This window comes from Hibiscus syriacus, unplaced genomic scaffold (assembly GCF_006381635.1).
Source record: "Hibiscus syriacus cultivar Baekdansim isolate YM2019G1 unplaced genomic scaffold, ASM638163v2 tig00113716_pilon, whole genome shotgun sequence".
NCBI lineage: Eukaryota > Viridiplantae > Streptophyta > Magnoliopsida > Malvales > Malvaceae > Hibiscus > Hibiscus syriacus.
In genome coordinates this window covers 227730-247457 of record NW_024063466.1, presented here as the reverse complement: position 1 = coordinate 247457, position 19728 = coordinate 227730, and the positions used below count along the sequence as shown (strand labels likewise).

At 37.5% G+C, this 19728-nt stretch overlaps 3 protein-coding genes and 1 pseudogene across 3 annotated transcripts; 2 read left to right on the top strand and 2 right to left on the bottom strand.

The window, feature by feature from the left end:
- Positions 1–131: 131 nt before the first annotated feature.
- LOC120186541 (serine/threonine-protein kinase STY13-like) lies at positions 132–3224 on the bottom strand. The gene is made up of 6 exons (XM_039190437.1): positions 2797–3224; positions 2134–2255; positions 1505–1701; positions 1172–1346; positions 842–976; positions 132–671 (listed from the first exon to the last, which is right to left on the bottom strand). Exons 1-6 carry the CDS (start codon positions 3131–3133, stop codon positions 465–467), a joined length of 1173 nt encoding a protein of 390 aa, XP_039046368.1. The 5' UTR covers positions 3134–3224; the 3' UTR covers positions 132–464.
- A 1504-nt stretch (positions 3225–4728) lies between these two features.
- LOC120186545 lies at positions 4729–10871 on the top strand (annotated as a pseudogene).
- A 1244-nt stretch (positions 10872–12115) lies between these two features.
- On the top strand, positions 12116–15322 carry LOC120186544 (CASP-like protein 4A2). Its single transcript, XM_039190440.1, has 3 exons — positions 12116–12734; positions 12885–13020; positions 14974–15322. The coding sequence occupies exons 1-3, from the start codon at positions 12172–12174 to the stop codon at positions 15166–15168; spliced, it is 894 nt and encodes a 297-aa protein (XP_039046371.1). The 5' UTR covers positions 12116–12171; the 3' UTR covers positions 15169–15322.
- A 1106-nt stretch (positions 15323–16428) lies between these two features.
- On the bottom strand, positions 16429–18008 carry LOC120186569 (carbonic anhydrase 2-like). The gene is made up of 7 exons (XM_039190461.1): positions 17947–18008; positions 17691–17787; positions 17312–17446; positions 17167–17220; positions 16983–17041; positions 16790–16895; positions 16429–16727 (listed from the first exon to the last, which is right to left on the bottom strand). Exons 1-7 carry the CDS (start codon positions 18000–18002, stop codon positions 16584–16586), a joined length of 651 nt encoding a protein of 216 aa, XP_039046392.1. The 5' UTR covers positions 18003–18008; the 3' UTR covers positions 16429–16583.
- Positions 18009–19728: the final 1720 nt, after the last annotated feature.

Sequence of the window (19728 nt, the reverse complement as noted above, 5' to 3'; positions counted from 1 at the left end):
ATAACCTTACAATCTAAGCAAAATCAAGTTTGATTATACTAATCATTAGTTTAGCATCTAGCGAGTAATCTTATGAAAGAGAGTGCAGGCAACGTGGTTGTATAAACCAACTAAACTTGAATTCTAATGTAGATCAACTTTAATAATGCTTAATTATCAAATCTACTGTATAAAGAGTGTTCTTACAGACAGGGAGAGGCCAGTCCACACCCAGACTGGCAAATATAAAAAATAAACATATTGAGATGGAACCTCGAAAAAATTAAATGAGAAAATAGCAAAGGAAACAGCTTTACAATCGTTCAACAAAGTGGAATATGGCATAGCTTCTAAGTCCACTTGTTCCTCTCGGCTTGGCTTGGATTGTCTGTTTTGTTTCTGTTATAATACAAACTAGACTTGTTTAACTTTTTAAACAACAGTCTTGCAGTCTTTTTTTCCTATATGCATTAGGAGTAGTTCTTTTAAGGCCCTCGGTACCTCCGGAAGCAAAGGCAGCTCTGCTGTTGATCGATAGGAATCATACCTCCCCCTTTGGACGTGTCTATTGCCTCCAACATTGAAACTACCCCGTCCATTTCAGGTCGCTTGTTGGGGTTTGCGTCCCAACATTGTTTCATTACGTTTGCAAGAGAGCTGGGGCAACATCTTGGTATATCCGGTCTCAAATTCTGTGGTTTCAATGCAAGGATAATTAGCAACAATGCTAGTGAGATTAAGATTCAACCATGTATCCTACATGAACATAACTTGGCAAGTGTCGGTTAATTGTAAATTAGCAATGAGAATGGGGAGGGAACAGGTCTACTATACGGAGGAAAAGAAAGCAAAGTTAATATACCTGACGAACCACAGCGGAGGTCACTTCAGCGAAACTAAGGTCAGGATATGGCATGTCACAACAATAAATCTCCCACAAACATATCCCAAAGCTGTACACATCACATTTCCTGTTATATGGGTTGCCATTGAGAACCTGAAAAGCTCTCCCACTGAATGAGTAACTAATCAATTAAACCACATTTTTTTACTCTTTTCTTTCGCTTTCAGTCTAGTTAGCTGAAAAATAATGTCAGATGCAGAACCAATACATTAATGAAATAACTCCAAAGTTAAAACTTGCCATCGGTATGAAAAATGGTAAAAACTAAAATAACAATAGAATCCATACCTCTGGAGCCATGTAGCCAAGGGTTCCAGTCTCTCCAGTCATGTCATTAGGATTTGAAGCTTCCACACGAGCAACTCCGAAATCAGCAATTTTGACCGTACGTGTCTTGTCTAATAACATGTTCTCCGTCTTTACATCTCTGTGAACAATCTTCTGTGAATGAAGGTAACATAACCTACAAAATAATAGGTAGATAGATCCCTCTTGTAAGTCTAAAGGTCGAGAAAAATATAAGACATATACTATATGCTCGATCTCGAGAGGTGAAAGAACTATACGCAATAAAGAAAAGAAACTAAAAATATAAAATGGGAGATGTGTATAGTAAATTACCCTCTTGCAAGATCAAGAGCAAGTTGAACAACCACTTTGAAAGCTAACTTCTTTCTCCTGTTCTTTATAAGATAAGATTTGAGAGCACCGCCGGGAAGATATTCCACAACAACACAACAAACACTATTTGGCAAGCTGATTTGGCCCCTCTCGGATTGTATCAGTAGCCCCGATGAGCCCATTGTTGCCCCTATAAACTGGAAAGCATAAACCAGAATTCTTAAGAATAAGAAACTACATAGAAGTTAAGTGAATGCTAAAATAGTATAGTTGCAAGTCATGTGTCTCTTCAGATATATATTCACTTTGTTGGGAAGTTAATATCCTCAAACGAATCATGGGTTCGTCCTGTTTGGAGCTGAAGGTGTTTGGAGAGTTTCAATATGGTGCCATAAACAGGTGATGCCTTTGATAACATTACAGCAACCCCATAGTTTTATATACATTAATATTGTGAGGAAATTAACAGCAATACTTGTGAGCTTTTAGTCATGGTTGCTTAAGAAAATCTTCAAGCATTTATGTATAGATCTTGTTAACAAAAGATCCAACCGCAAATGTCATCACCAATAAAAGGGAAGGGGGAAAATACGAAAAAGGAAAACAGATCTTCTTAAAGAGAAATTAACCTTTGTAACATTGGGATGCTCAAGTTTATGCCAGACAGCAACTTCTTGTGAAAAGGCTGCCCTTAGTGCGGTAATCTCAGCTTCCGTCCTGTGTCCCTCCTCACCCCAGTCCAGCAGTTTCACTGAACACCAAAACACATTGTAGTGAAACAAATCATCTTGGTAATAAGATCAAATCCAATCCATGAAATACATCTTAAGTTGGCTTCCATTAGAGTGATTACCATAACCAGCAAATAACATATTAGAACAGAATAATTCTTTCCGTTCCTTGTTTATCCGATATGAAATAATGTAATAGTTACAAGCTAGGATCACATGAAAGTTGTTGTTGATGGAACCAAGAAATTCAACCCCACCCCATGTTCACGGACTCCCTAAGACTTACATAACAGTCGAATGCATAGAAATAGACTAAATGGATGATCATCCAAACGAATAACCCATAGAAACATAGCAACACTGAAGCTAATGAACTATGAGATGAAGGGACTTGAAGAAACAATTAAGAGAATCCAAAACTGCACCAAAAAACTAGAGTAAAGCCTTTGTAAAAAAACATCTGGTTAAATTTAGATCATCTAAGCAGCAGTCTAAGTCAATTCATTTAAAAGGATCCAAGGATAAAAATAATAAGGAAAAGGGATTCATTTAGAATCAGACCAGCAACATCCAGATCGTCATAGATGCCACGGTGAACAGTACCAAAGCTGCCGCGAGCAATGACAGATTTGATGATGAGCTTGGAAGGGTCAATCTCCCACTCCAGCCTCTCCCTCTTGGCCAAAGCTGCAGGCTTGTCGGAGTTAGTCCGAGCAAGCCTGAGCTTTCCATCATCAACAGCAACACGATCACCATCGGCATCAGCATCATCTTTCTTACACTTGGTGCCGTCACTGGTCCAAACCCTGTTGAGGTGCTTCTCGAGCTGCTCATCCAAACTCTTCAGATTAATCTGATCTCCTCTCACGAACCCATAACCGCCTTCCTTCGAACTCATTGAAAAGGCTGAAACTTTTTCCTCAAAATCAGTGGGAAATGAGGGGAGTTTGGTTGATGAGTGATTGATAGGAACCCAAAAGAGAGTTGCTTTTTAGTCCATGTTGTTTGATGTAGATGTAGAAGTAGAAGAAGAAGAAAGAAGAGAAAAGGAGACCTTGTTGAATTTGATACAAAACCAAACGCAATAATCCATGTGGGCACATGGAATTGCCCAAACACAACGTGTAACTAACCCACTACGGTCTCCTCTTCTTACTCCTTCAATGCTTCAAATTCCTCGTTTACTGTTTCCTTTTTCCTCTATTAATATATTCATACAATGCAATATGATATATAATTTAAAACATAATTATTTATTAATTTAACGATTTAAGGTATCAAAATTTAATATTATGAATGTGATAAGTTAATTTTTTTAAAAAATTATAATATTTAATTAAATTCATCAGACATTGAAGCATGAACTAGGTATGTAAACTCAAAAGGTATTTTTGTCTATTATATGTATATGTACGTTTTGTATAAAATTCAGTACGTAGTCCTTCACAATTGTCTACCTATCTGCCGGTCCAAAAATATAGCCAAATTTTGTCCATTTTCATTATTTAGCTTTTGATTATTATTAGCAAGAGTGCCGTATTACAATATCACCACCAATTACTCCAATTCATCACACACAATCTCTGGTCAAGTGAGTATCAAACGAATAAAGTAGTTTTTGGCACGTTCAAAACTTGGTTTAAGAAGTTAAATTATGTTAACATTCCTTATAAAATAAATTTAAGCTTGAAGAGGAGAGGAATTTATAGTAGGAGCTTGGAAAAACAGAAATGAGAGAGATTAGTACATTGCATGTTAAAAGTTTAATCCAAGCAAGCCAATATGTGTATGGTAGATGTAGGGGTCCAAGTGATTGGATTGAGATATAGATATATGTGGGTGTGGGTGGGCTGAGACTGGTCAGTTAAATGCTAAAATCCTTGTCCCTGGCGTTTCCCCCCGCTTGTAAAACAGACCCTCCACCTTTTATTTCTTTTTAGGTTATCCTCTCGATTTTCAAAGTTTATTCTTAATTAATTCGGATCGATCCGAGTGTCACACTTAATTTTGATGAATCAGTCTCTTAACGTGAATTTTTTACCTATACAACGACTCGAACTTAAAATTTGATCAAACAATATCAAACAATTTACTACTTAAACCAATCAATTGATAGACTGATCCACCCTCTAATGCTTGCTGCCATTGGTTCCGGGGATTAGGTGTAGGGGTTACTGTATCTTAAATCACGTTAATAATAAATAAAATTAACATTTTTAAATTTAAAAAATACAAAGACTTGAAGAGTGTTTCAATGTATAAATAGTTATTTACCAACATTTGACCATAATGTAAATAGTGAAAGGCAGGAAGTCATATTGGATCACCCACGTATTCAATGGATACGGATATATCCAAAATGTATCTGTTCTACTTGTACTCGTATTATCCATTCATCCCTAGTTTCGCACACGCTTGATTCGAAACCCAGAGGTCTCCAAGAAACAGGAAACAGGAAACAGGAAACAGAAAACTCCACCAGATTCATACAAGATGATAATTAGCAACCATGTTTGTGGTGTGGGGCAATCAATTTCAATTCCTCAGCTGAAACCCTTTTGTTGTATCGATTCCTTGCCCAAGAAATCATCCAATTTGAGCTTTGTTCTGGGTTGGAATTGGAGTCTTGCTGCTGCTCAAAACAGGCCATCTTTTATGCACCAACCCAACAACTCTTCTTGGCGTTGCAGCTGCAACAACCCCATCAACAGTCAGACCGTCAGTTCCTCTGAATGGGATTGGAATCAATGGAGCCGCCATTTCTCTGAGATTGAACAGGCTGAGAGTTATGCGTCTGTTCTCAAGGTAACTCCTTTGGATTCCTTTCATCCCTCGCCCTAAGTTTTTCCCATATCGGGTTTTAATAGTTACTAGTTTATTGAAATTTCCATCGTTAGGCTCCCATTTCATGTTTCTCTCTAGTCTCGATCTCGTTGTTTCTTTTCAATTTTTGTCTCCATGACCAACTATTTCTAAAAATCACAATATTATAATTTCACAACTTGCCTCAGAAATAATAACTCAAAGGAAGATAGAGCTATGTGCTGCTTGTGCACTTTTCTCCCTTTCTTTTGCTCCTTTTTTCACATATGGAAGAATATGAAGATAGAGATATTGCTGTTAGGTTTTATCTCTCTTAGTATCAGTAGGATAAATTGAAACGATGGCTTTGGATATAAACATGTAGATTATTGAGTTAAGGGAGGGAAGGGGGTGGGGTGAGGCTCACTAATGACGTTAGTTGTACTGAATTTCTTGTTATTCTTCAATCAACAGAGAACAAATTTGTCTTGAGAACAAGCTCTTAATGTGCTAAATTTCATGTTGTTATTCTTCAATCAATAGAGTATATACTGTGTTTGCTTCCCATTTGTGATATTTTTTACTCTCATCTCTTTTTTCTAATTTTTTTCATTGCTGATTATGATGCCATGTAACGAAGATATGTTTATTTGTTATACATGCATATGTGTATTTCATGTGTCTGTGTGTATAAATGTTGTCTGATTGAATGATCCATCTTGTAGTTTCAACTCGAAGATGCAATAGATAAGGAAGACTTTGAAGAAGCTGCAAAGTTAAAGTTGGCTATTGCAGAGGGTTCTTCAAAGGACAGCGTAGCTGAAATCATGTCTCAGTTGAAGGTTAGAGTTAGAACTTGTATAAGATTCTAAAATGAACAGCGTGCTATTATGTTTTGGTTTTTACTGAAATATTTTGTTTATTTGCAGAATGCCATAGATGAAGAGCGGTACCATGATGACGGTTGTCTAGACTTACAGGAAGTGGACTGGTAATTTCTTTTGTTGCTACTACTTCTTATCTTGGACTGTGTAGTGAATAGCCTAAAAATGGTCACTTCTCCTGGATTTCCAGTATTGAGGAAGTCATTGTTTAGGTTCTACTATTATTCCTTTTTTCTAACAATCTTCCTTGTCACTATTGCACTGCTATAAGACTAACAATATAAAGCTCGGCAATATTAGATTCTTGAGAAAAATATTTTATGAATGGACACAATGAGAACTTGCAAATATCATTTAACTGTTTGAGTCTTCCGAGGTCCCCTATAATACTTAAAGCAATCATTGAAATGAAAATTTAACATTTGCAGGAGTGAATGACCATAAAGGTAATTATATGATGATATTTTAAATGAATGACATGGAATAATGAGTTTATGTTTATGTAAAGGTCTTGCATAATTATCAAATGTTCTAGCCCTTCTCTCCTTTTGGTAATTATGACCTCAAATAGGAAACTTAGAATATGATGGTTAGCTTCTACAAATATTTACTGGCAAGTTTTATGGTTTGTTATGATGCATCTTTAAGCAATGGTCAAATAGGTTCCTTAAGAACACTTTTTTTATGATATTTTTTCCCTTATGGTTTCAATGCTTTGCATTTTTTGTTGATTGCTGAAATGTTTGTAACTCAGCACATTCACGTAGAAATCCTACCAGCCTATGAAACTAGACCTCTAGAAGATCAATCTCTTTCCGGGTGGTAATCGAAGCTATGTTTGGGCTGGTGGGTAGGCTACTCAAAGGACTTTGATGATCCATTTGGTAGATTAGTGCGCATAACACCTGGTGTAGGTAGATTTGTTGCTAGGAGTTACAGTCCAAGGTCAGAAAAATCTCTCTTCAACTAAGGTTCTTTGTACTGTTAATTTATTGATAATTGTTAATTACTGATTGCATGCAGGCAGTTGGTCAATGCATCACCTGGAACTCCGTTATTCGAGATTTTTGTGGTTAAAGAAGATGAAGAAACATATCTTATGCAGGTGAAGTGCTAATTGCGTTAAATATTCTAGCTTGATGCATCATCAATTTTAATATGCTGGAATTTTGTAAAATGTATATTGTAGGAGAAAATTTTTCAAAATTTGTGTGTACATATATTTCATATATTGGACTTGTTGAGGAATTTTTCATTTGTCTGGATGATCACATCTCTGTCTGGATGAATAGCTTTTTTCTGCTTGCACACACACAAGAAAGATGCTCTACCATGTCCTCTAGAGCCTTCTAATATGGAAGATGCTTCTGACGGGGCATATGCTGCAGGTAGTTTATTTACAGCGTGCAAAAGGTAGTTCTGCGAATAGTACGAGCTCACCATCCAAGCCTTCAAAATCTCCATCCACTTCTGAAGTTGAGAATGCATCTGTTATAGATGTTCAGGGGAATGATGAAGCTAAGGCAGAGAGAAGTGATGAGAAGGGAATAAATATCGAGGGAGCAACTGAGGAAGGGATTAAAAGTGATAAATTTTCTTAAAAATAAAATTCCTGGATTGAAAGTCAAAGTCATGAATGTTGATGTTTCTGAGGAAGTAATAGTTAATGATTCGGTGGAGGAATTGATACAAGATGATGAGAAAACAGCTGCCACTGAGAATTCTGAAGATGAAACTAGTGATTTCGAAGAGATGCAGCTTGATGGAGTTGCCATGGGGCAGGCTGGCAATCTAGATGACAGAAATGATCTGGATATGAAGGTTTTTATAGGTGGACTTGTCCATAAAAATGAGGACAGTCCTACTAAGGATGAATATATCCATCTTCCAGCTGATATAAAGGACTTGGAGAGAGATTCTTTTCTGCTACATGTCCCCAAGAGGAGTTTAGATGGTGATAATGGAGAAAGTAAAGCATCTAAGGTGAAAATAGCAGCTATTGCAGCTCAAGGTGTTTCTAAGCTTATGCCTCCAAATGTTGCCAAGGCATTTTGGGGTTCAGATAAAGCTTCTTCTAAGGTGAGATTTAAATTTCAACCACTGGGTTCAGATAATTAACTTTAAGATTTAAATAGTTTACAGGCATTCTTCTCATTGGTGTTATCGAAGGCTTTTTTTAGTGTGATAAGCATACCATAACTGAAACACTTCCAGATGTTGGATTCAAACGACTCTTTCTTTTTTTTGATAGAAGTTGGAGGTCTCATTAAAAACTCCCTTCATATTCATTCACATACAAAGAAGTATGTTAACGAACATTGGAAGGAAGAAAAGAGTACCTCAAAGTTTATTAATAATAATACCCAATACAAAAGATAACATGGAATATCCTCCTATGGTGATATTCACCATTACAACAAACACCTTAAGCTCATAAAACCTCATCCAAAGTCACAATCGAATCACCTTATTTCTAAATACACCTCCAGCAATAGAATTAAAACAACGCAACAGAACATAATACAAAAGAGACGCAACACCTGCAACCATATAAACTAAATCAAAACACAATTAGAGAGACGAGATCTAATGAGATTCGGCTTCTTCAGGAGTCCAAGAGTTTGGCTTGAATGAAGGCTCTATCTCATGCACCATGATCTTGAAGGAGTTGTCACCAACCTTCAATTCCAACGTCGCATCAATTCTCGCACCAACCTTTGTGAGGACTTGAATTTTTGCCCAATCAAAGGATGATGGTGACTGACAACTTTCATCGATTGCTAGTAACTGACCCCAACAATCAGCAATGTTCTTGAAAGTATCCCAATTCCATATGTGAAACGGAACACCCTCGCAAACTAACCATACTCGGCGACACTCCATTACCAAACTCTCTGACCAAGCTTCGACTATGGAGAACCACTCTGCAAGAGTCTTTGATTTATCGTTCTTCACACTTCTCAATGAAGCAGAGTCTTCGAAAATCATTAATACCACATTACCAACAACTCTCATTAAGGAGAAGCCAGTGAGGCCCTTTGCATGCATTTGTCTAGCGAGATGACCGATTTTGATAAATTCTTTGCAACACTCCACTAGTCAATTGCTCAACACCTGAAGTTCTTCATCTATAACGCCTTCAGCTTTATAATGATTCTTCCTTGAATCATCTTCCATCTCGGACTTACGAAGAACACCTGTCGAGGACTTTCTCCAATAGGAATGTCGAGGTTTGAATTTAGCGAAAGAAACACCAATTTTGCTGCCGTCGATATGATAGTCAGCATGCTCCCTATCGAGTGCTGGTGAAGTGCTGAGTAGCTGCTTTATCACCACTTTGTGCCATTTTAAAGATAGGAGGAAATGCTGATTTTGAGGCCAAATATAGTTTCCTTAAATAATGGATGCTGTGTATAGGTCGACGTTTAATAACTGAGTTTGATAAGTATACAACTAACTGTTAGCTCGATTTAACTTAACACTAACTGTTAATGTTATTTTAGGTCTCTAGAGATGTGCGTGAAATTGTCAAACTTGCTGTTAGTCAGGCACAGAAGCGGAGCAGATTATCCGAGTATACAAATTTCAATCGAATTAGCAGTGACAATGGCAATTTGGACCCACTTGAGGTGGGTATTCGTATGGTATCTTTTTTCTTCCCCCACACACTAGAACCATTGATCGATACAAGCTGATTGAACTGCAGGCCTCTATGTTGGTGCATTTGGTCCTTATGGAACTGAGATAGTTCAGCTGAGGCGTAAATATGGTCGCTGGAGTGATGCTGATGGTTTATCTTTAGATGTTGAGTTCTTTGAGTATGTTGAAGCTGTGAAGCTTACTGGAGATCTCAATGTTCCGGCTGGCCAGGTTCTTTTTCATTTTATTGTATCTTAGATAAATCTATTGATTGTTGTCCTGTTTATTTCTTGCATGAGAGTGTTAATTTTATGTTTTGATGTTGTTGATAGAACATGCATGTGGTAATCAATACGCCTTTTACATTTTTAGGTTACTTTTCGTGCGAAAATTGGAAGAGAGAGCCGCCTCCCTAACCGTGGGTTGTATCCAGATGAGTTAGGAGTGGTAATTACTCTAGTTTATCTCTATCAGTTTGTACGTCTTCCATCTTTCTCCTTTGGTTGCATTGCGAGAAGCAATGCTATGTAGTATTGAATTTGATGCAAGATTTTGCCCAAAATATCTCCGCTATCTCTTTCATATAAATTGGACTTCATTCAGAACCTCATATTGGTAAACATTAATTTGGACTTTTAAGACTTCTAATTGATGGGAAAAACTCTAAAAATACAGGTTGTGTGTTACAAAGGTCAGGGAAGCATAGCAGAATTTGGTGTCCGTAACCCACGATGGGTTGAGGGTGAGCTTCTCCAACTTAATGGCAAGGTAACAAAATATTCGAGACTTTGTATTAATAATTTTGATGTGAGTTGCGACCAAAAGTATTTAGTTGATTTTTCAAACTATTTGAATTGAAAGAAATCCCTGTGGTTGGCCATATGCAGGGCATTGGACCCTATGTCAAAGGAGCTGATCTAGGTTTCCTTTACGTTGTGCCTGAGCAAAGTTTCCTTGTGCTATTCAACCGCTTGATATTACCAGAGTGAAATCAGTCTATGACTGATTGTCATCAACTTTGTCACAACAAGAGATAAAAGAATCTGACGCTGCTATTTTGTGAACTATATTCTAGAGGACAACGCTTTCTTATGGTAACCCTTGTGTTTGATGCTTTTTGTTATGGATAAGGAGAAGATAGGATCAATATTTTTTATTTTTTTTTCTTCTCTTTTGCACTCCTCGGAGTGTTACTCTCTTAAGATCTCTTACTCTTTTGATGTATACCAATTTTGCAAATTGATCAAATATAGAACTAATAAGGAAACATGTCACTTATCTTATTCCAGTGGTCATGATAGAAACATTACTTTGTACGACTCCCTATTCTTCCTTCAGTTATCACTGCATGATAATCAGATTAGTGATGATAAGATGAGGGCACATTTCAATATATCATAGCTAGGCCACGCATTTAGCTGGTTGCAAAGAGTTTTACATGGTAGCACTCACTGCCCCTCCCTTGCGTAAACCAACCAATTATATTTACGGGGTGGTGGATTATATATAGAGACTACAGTGATTCCAAAAGGGTATTCAGAAAAGCAGGAAGTGACGGGGGTTGTCTTTTTGTTGTGTTAGACAAGTGAAAAGCATTGGATTTTGTGAAAGTCTAATGATATGAGAGATAAAGTGGAAAAAAAAGAAAGAAAACAGGGAAGAATGCTCTTTTTTAGTATATTCTTCAATAAACCCTAGCTGAGGGGGCTGCTTGTGGTACACAGGTGTCCGGTTATTGATGTTTGCTTTGGCTTAGCCCTAACATACACACATACATAGAGCGGTGTTATCAGATTCGGTTAAAACATTTGATGTGTACAAGGTTATTCTGAAATGGGAATTTTGCATGTTTGTTTGTTTACTAATATATTTATGGTTGTAAAGCAAAGAGTGGTGTAGGAATCTTTTGTAAATGGTGGTGGCCCTTTTTTATCACAAAGCATAAGCATAGCCCACTCTTAAAGAAACCGTAAAGAATGAAGGATAAAAGGAAGGAAAGAAATCACTCTACTTTTGTAAAGTTGCCTTCCCAATCAATTTGATATTGCTAAGCAATTGAATTCTCTTTTCCATCCACTGCCAATTTATAATTTCATTATCTACTCATAACAATAATTTCTTTAAATCGATTATTTTGTTATTTTATTTTTTAAAGTTAAAAATAATTATAAAATTCATCGTATAATTTTTATGATAAATTTATAATATCTTAGTAAATATTGAATACTCAAATTATTCGATTTAGTATATTTGAATTTATATATATGTTTTTTAACAAATTCTATCAAATATTAATGATGATTGAAGACCCTTTGCCATCGAGTTACGTAAAATCTCCATATTCTGCCTGAACTGAAGTGTCTCCGTCAACCAATAATGTGCTGCCATGTCATAATTAATAGAACGTGGCAGGTGTTTGTTAGTTAGAAAGAGCCAGACAGATGCCACGTGGTAGCCGTGGCTACGAAAAGGAAAAGGAAAAGGTGGGGAAGTAATTAATGTGACCATTGTCCCGCGACTTTCTTATCTTGGCCTTGAATTCTTTCATTTTAATTTCTTTTCCGATACTCTTTCACTCACTCAGCATATTATAATGCGATAGAAGAAAGCAATGGAAACCAAAGCCGCGATGAAGAGGAATCAAACCCCCAACGACATCATGAAACGATCCTCCTCTTCAAATTCCGAGTCATTGACTCACTACGAGTCCCCGCACTCCCCTCTACGATCCGAGCAGGGCGACCCCGACAATACCTCCAATTATGCTTCCCCTGAAGCTTCCCCCGTTAAACCCCCCTTCGACAACTCCAAGGCACTCGTTGCCATCGACAAGTCCACCCAGTTCAACCCCAATTCTTCTCCCTTTTTTTCACCGCCTCCTCCTCCGAGTACTCCACCGCAACACTCGTTGCATTTGACAGTGAACCGCGCCGTGAGGGAGGAGGGACCGAGGGCAACCACGAGGACCAAGGTGAGCGGCGGAGCTGGCGGAGGAGGAGCGGGAGCAGTGGCGGCGGTACTGAGGAGATCGAAGGTACATCATAGGGTGATTATGGCGGCTTTAGGGTTTCGATTAAGCGAGATCGTTTTGTGCTTGATTTCTTTCTCTGTTATGGCTGCTGATAAAACACAAGGCTGGAGTGGTGACTCTTATGATCGCTATAAAGAATACAGGTTTCTTCTCTTTTGACTTATTTGATGAAGCTTGCTTAATTAAAATTCTGCTATAATTTGGTCAAAATAGAGCCCCCCCCCCCTCTCTCCCTTTATTTATTGCGTTTTCCATATCCATTCGCCGTTTAATTGTGTGTGTAAATTTGGAAGGTACTGTTTATCAGTAAATGTGATTGGGTTTATTTATGCGGGGTTTCAAGCCTATGATGTAGCCCACTATCTCATGACAGAAACGCATGTCATCCACCATCACCTTTTTCTGCCTTTCGCCTTCTTCATGGATCAGGCAAGTTTTCCTTTTTCAATTTGAAGACTAATAGTTGCAAATTACCTTTCATAATTAGCTTCATTCTTTGTTGTTATTATCTCCTTGCACTTGTTGCTACCACCCTGTTACTATATATAATAAATGGTAGTTCACAAATAACTCTTGTTGTCTTTCATTAGCATACAATCTAATAAACTGTAGTTAATAAATTTGTATATAGCATTCATTACTTTTGTGATCGACAACAATTAGTATTTTCCAGCTATATTGCACGGATATGGATATGGGACAGGAAACGGTAATTTTTAAAATTACCGGGTACGGGGACGGCAAGGGAACGACATATAAAATAATTTTAAAATTATAAATAGATGTAAAAAAATTATAAATAAAATCAAATATCAAGACTCAAACAACAATATTAATTTTAAAAGAATAAAATCTATAAATAAATCATAATATTAAAATATCAAATCTCAAAATTTAAATTAAGATAAAAAAATAAGATCTTTAGGTGTCATCAAAATCAAGCAATGACATTCTCAATATCAAGATAAACTTCTGATATTGTATTCCTGTAAGCAACAAAAAGACATTGCAAGTTGTTTTAACCTTTTTCATCTCTGTCGACACATGACAATGGAATTTGAAACTGAATTTCTTACATTTCTCTAAATACCCATTAACAATATTGAGATTCCCATTACCTTGGGGATCAAAGAGAGCTGCTTTGAAGCAGTCAAAGCATTTAAATACCTGTTCAGACTAAGCAAGATCTTACCTTTGCAGAATAGAGTCTTGAAATGGATGAGTTCGATTCGAAGTGCTCGGTCACAGTCTTGAAGTGCTCGGGTAGCTTCGACCTTGCCTCGGCTCGATTCGAGAAGGCGCTACAGAGAGATTTATTGAGCTTGGAGAGATGATCTGGATCTGGGTTGGCACCCGATCCAATCCGCTGCGTCTTTGTTTCGTTCTCTTCATCCTCCCCTGTTTCCACTAGTTCTCCTTCTTCTTCTTCTTTCCCATCTTCTAAACTTGTTTTTCCTTTCGCTTTCGATGCATCTCAACAGCCAGTTTACTTTCCTCAACAATATGGAAATACTCCAACTCGTATGTCGATGTTCCGCTCGTCGCAGCAAAATCAGCAGCAACTAGGGTTTGTTTATCGGCCATTTTATGCTGCAGTTGCACGGAGACGGCAGATGAAGGCCGTCCCCGAAACGTCCCCATATCGTTCGGCCGTACCTTGCCAGCATGGCACGTCCCCAGTACGTTCCCCAGCCGTCCCCGTATCATCCCCGTGCCAGGGACGTTTCGGGTACTTGAAACGGCCTTCCTTGCCGTCCCCGTGCAACATAATTTTCCAGTATGGGTAACAATTGGAACTCTATTTTGGACTCGTCGTATGAGTCCATCAACATATGTGTACGGACTCGTATGGTTCTATTTTGGGCATAGGTTGCATTGTTCTATATATCAGTACAATTTCCGGCATTGGTTTGTATGGTTCTATTCCTCACATAGGTTACGGACATGGGCTTGTATGGTTCTGCTTTGTGCGTGCGTTACATTGTTCTAGTATGGATGTAATTTTCTGGCATTGACTCGTATGGTACAATTTTGCAAATATGGATTTGCATGCTTCTGTTTTTTAGCATTAGTTGCATTGTTCTTGTATGAGTGTAAATTCAGGCATTGTCTCGTATGGTTCTATTTTGCACATAGGTTGCACATATGGATTTGTATGTTTCAGTTTTGGGCATAGGTTGCATTGTCATTTTACTCTATCAGCATAATTTTCATTTTTATCATTTAGATTTCCCTTGTATGTGATAGGTCGAGTTCATATATTCATAGATTTAGTGCAATAGATGAGCACTAGGAGTGTGAAGTGCATAGAATTACGAATTAAAGCATGAAAGGGCAGAGAGAATAAAATGCTGATGAGTGCTTCTTTGGTTTTTGTTGCAGATACTGGCCTATCTTTTGATTTCAGCATCATCTGCAGCAGCCACCCGAGTGGATGATTGGCAATCAAACTGGGGCAAAGACGAGTTCACAGAAATGGCAAGTGCCTCGATTGCAATGGCATTCCTAGCATTCGCTGCTTTTGCATTTAGCTCGCTTCTATCCGGTTACGAACTCTGGACCCAAGAATCTCCATGAGCTCTCTGATTGTATTTAAAATTACATAGCAATCGGATTAAAACAACTTTTGAGTTGCAAATTTTAATTATTGTACACGGAAGAACATCTATAGCATGTTTTTTTTCTTACAATATTTTTTCCCTTGAAGAGATAATAATGTAAACATAGTGGATTTAAAAGAATTCATACGGCGTACACCATTTTATTGCATCTGATGGGTCTTGGTTTGCATAGAATTTGGTTTTGGGAATGGCGTGGGGGGTTCCCATATCGCCCATTGGTCAAGACGTCCAGTTCCAGAGTAATGATAACCTCGACCGTGTAATAATCAGCAACGAATACAAGCCTGCAATTCCACACCTAGTCAGCATTAAAACATCCATAGCAAACCCATGCAAGCTTATGTTGCCCAATTGCAGCAACTTAAAAAAGCAAGTAGATATGGGAAGATGGCCTACCACCAAGCATTGAACAAAGCCAAGTAGATATGGGAAGATCGGGCAACCACCAATCATTGAACAAAGCCAAGTAGATATGGGAAGATGGCCGACCACCAATCATTGAAGCAGTAGCCCCAGGGCAGGCACACAAGTTATCTTGTCAAACAAATCACGTTTGGCCCTCGTACCTTGGCCTCCCCTCGAGTGTCAAATCCAATCATAAACACCAGCTCCTTCAAACCAACATGAATTCAATAAAAAATAAATAAGAATACATCTATTTATGTAAAATATTCTAAAAGAAAAAATTGCAGACAAAATTATATCATACCATAAATTTCACCACGCCTCATCTAGATCAATAGTAGATGAACCTATCGCCCAGATAGTCTATACGTTAATCATATATATTCATTTTTTTTAAATCAAATCATCTCACCACTAGTTTCATCACCAATTGGATCCTTACCACAACACTCTACATCCATCGACCTCCTCGCCGACTTTATCCCCAACAAGTTTTAATTACCCATACTCGTAGGGTTTAAATATGAATGAAAGTAATTGTACCTTCGCTTAGGTCAATGCATATTTCACCCTCATTTGATTTTGGATCATTTTAACAACCATATATACACGTAGTGATGTGAGTTAATGCACTAGAATTTATTCGTCATGAATTTTTTTTAATATTTTGTAAAATTTAAATTTTTTATTTTAGGGAAGAGAGAAAGAAGAGATATAATCAAAACAAACTCAAATCCCAACATCAATGCCATTTATTATTACACTATAAATTTGGTTTACAATACGTAGGCGGAGTTTATTAATTTATCAAGCATTAATTACGCATATGAAATCCTCCAAAGAAGAGGGAAGCTTGTAAGAAAATCACACCTCTAAAGAATACAAATTCAACTTATTATTTTAGAGAAAAATAGCACCTAGTTGCACAGAAGAAATGCAGAAAAAAGTTATGATGAGGCCTCAGGCTCAGTGGGTACACATCTTCCATTGCTCAAAGCTTCCATTAACAAAGTCATTGTAACCTCCTCTCAGTGTCATAGTTCCATGCACCACAGCGTCTCTCACAAATGGATAGGTGAGTAAATTCGCCATCGAATTCCTCAGTGAGTCCTGCATGCAAGCATTCATATATTCTTAATCAACAAACATATCCATCCATGTGTTTTAGTTACCTTTTCGCAAAGGGTCACCTGGTGTTCAAAAGGCAGGTCTCCAGCCTCTTGCAGAACCTTCTTCTTTGCAGGCAAACCAATTTTCACCCATTCATCGATAAAGTCACTGCACAATATATATGTTTTAATTATCTCACAAACGGTGTTGTTTTGGGCTATGGAGCTCTAATATAAAGTATAGATAGAGGCTTACTAAGTCTGAGTGCAATCTGGAAGATTCATAAGCCTCCCTATGCCACCACAATGACTAATCTACCTGTAATTTTAAATGCACTGTGATGCTATATATCTTCCTTTTATTACATGACAAAGGAAACTTTAACTCATCTGTCTTGATATATATATATATATATATATATATATAATTAACTTCACACCTTAAGACTTTTAACTGCATACTCGATGACTGCACCGATTTCAGTTTGCCTCAACTGTGCAATAAGTGATCAATCAAGTTAGCTGGAGAATATAATTTAATCACTTAAAAGCGGGGTTTGGGAAAGTAAAAAACAAAATAATAACCTGGTCAAATTGAGGAACCATGTTAGCAATATTGCGGCCTACGAAGGCTTCCCCTGGCTTGAAGTTGAGAACGACCGAGGGGCTTACTCGTGAATCAGAGCATAAAAACACCAAAAACTGAAAACATAATGGATTCATTAATCATTGTTTTTAAGATGAAACCATATTTATATATTGACGACGATCCTAGGGATGCTGGCCTTCTGCAATTTTTCTGAAATATTCACGATGTGCGCTGCCGAAAGCAAAACACAGAAGACAAAGTGTCATAAATGATTATCCGTCGGTGAGTGTTATTAGAGTTGTAAGTTGGGAATGATGATAGATCTTACTCGAAAATGTTGGTCTTGGAGTGAAAGCCATGGTCAAGCTTTTAAGCATCTGGGTCTTTAGGAGGGAGACGGTTTGTCCCGTGGAGCTCGGCAATAAGCATCTCGACTTTTGCTTGAACCTTCTCATCCCCCACTTGTTCCTCACTGCAACCCAACATATAATTCATTGTTAAATGAGAAAACAAATGGAGTTTATTACCTATAAAACTAGGGTACAGCGGTGCAGGTGCAAGTTTAATTTCAAGGATTTGGGATGACGTTGAGACTGAAGCATTCATGCTATGAAAGAGAGATGGAAAGCACCTGATGAGAGTCTTCTTCAGCCCTTCAACACCTACTTGGGCAGATTTCTTAGCCATTTGGAAGCTTTGTTTCCTTCCATGAAAACTTCAGTTAGTAAACTTTCAAGCAACAAAGTTAATTACATATGCATGAGATAAGCGACACGTACGTTCATGCAACAAAGTGCTCACACTTGAAGTATCTGTGTTTAATTAAGCAACTGACCTTTTTCTAAAGAGCGGAGCTATGAACTCTTAGGGAAAAAAAACTTGATTAATTTGTAGAGAATGGAAGATGAGGTTCTGTGGGGTTGAAGTTGTTGCGAAAGACGGCTATCAGATTGAGCAAAATCACAACTGATAATTTGATAAAATAAAAATGAAGATAAAGAATACACAAAATTTACGTGGGTAAAAATCACGGGCAACGATAGAAGAATTTCACTATGAGAAAATAGGAATTACAACTTCTCTCAATCTACCAAGAAGAAAACAATGATAATTCTCTCTTGATAAAAAAGAGAAAACAACTCTCAAGAAACTCTCTAAATTCTCTCTAGTATTGGAAGAAAGCTAGAATGCTTTGGGATGGTTTTGAAGCTAAATGAGTTAGGGTATTTATAGTAGAAGCTTTAAGGACTAATCTTAAAAATACCCTAAATTACAATGACTAAATGTGAGATTTTACCATGTCATTTTTCAACCATTATTAGTGTCAACTATAAACCATTATTGTTGCCAACTTACAATGCATTATGAACCATTATTATGCATTATACAACTATTATTAGTTGTATGACAACTAATAATTTTGCATGACAACTAATAATCTCCCACTTGAAGATTTGATTAGAATAATCATATCTTCACACCATTCTTTCTACCTTGTACCTTCATGTTGCTTACGTTTCTGACAAGCCACAAGAGGATCGACACTAGGTAAATTTATCAGCGTTGATCGTCTTCGTCATGAAATCTGCTATGTTGTCTTTGGTATGGATCTTCTGCACATCTACCGTCCCTTCTTCCACATTTTCACGAATGAAATGGTATCAAACTCGTATGTGCTTTGTCCTTGAATGAAATGCTAGATTTCTTGCTAGATGCAAGGCGCTTTGATTGTCATAAAACAGAGAAACATACTCTTGATTGTGCCCAAGCTCCTCCAATAGCATCTTCAACCAAAATGCTTCTTTACTGGCTTTTGTAGCTGCTACATATTCTGCTTCTATTGTGGATGTAGCCACAACTGACTATAATTTTGAAACCCAGCTTACAGCTCAACCAGTAACTTTAAACACATATCCTGTTGTAGATTTGCTTTTATCCAAATCCCCTACATAGTCAGAATCAACATACCCATTGATAAGTAAATTTGATCCTCCGTAACATAATGCAACATTTGAGGTCCCTTTGATGTATCTCAGGATCCTCTTTATTGTATTCCAATGCTATTTGCCTGGATTCGCCATGTACCGACTAACCACTCCCACTGCTTGTGCAATGTCTGGTCTTGTGCATATCATAGCGAACATTAAACTTCCCACTGCCGATGCATACGGTACTCGAGACATCTCCATCATCTCTTCTTCACTGCTAGGACTCATACTGGAGGATAATTTGAAGTTAATAGGAAGAGGGATAGAAATTGGCTTACAATCTTGCATGCTGAATCGTGACAAGATCTTCTTTAAGTAATTCTTTTGTGAAAGCCAAATCTTTATATTACTTCTGTCTCGGTGAATTTGCATCCCTAGAATCTTGTTTGTTGATCACAAGTCCTTCATTTCAAATTCCCTAGCCA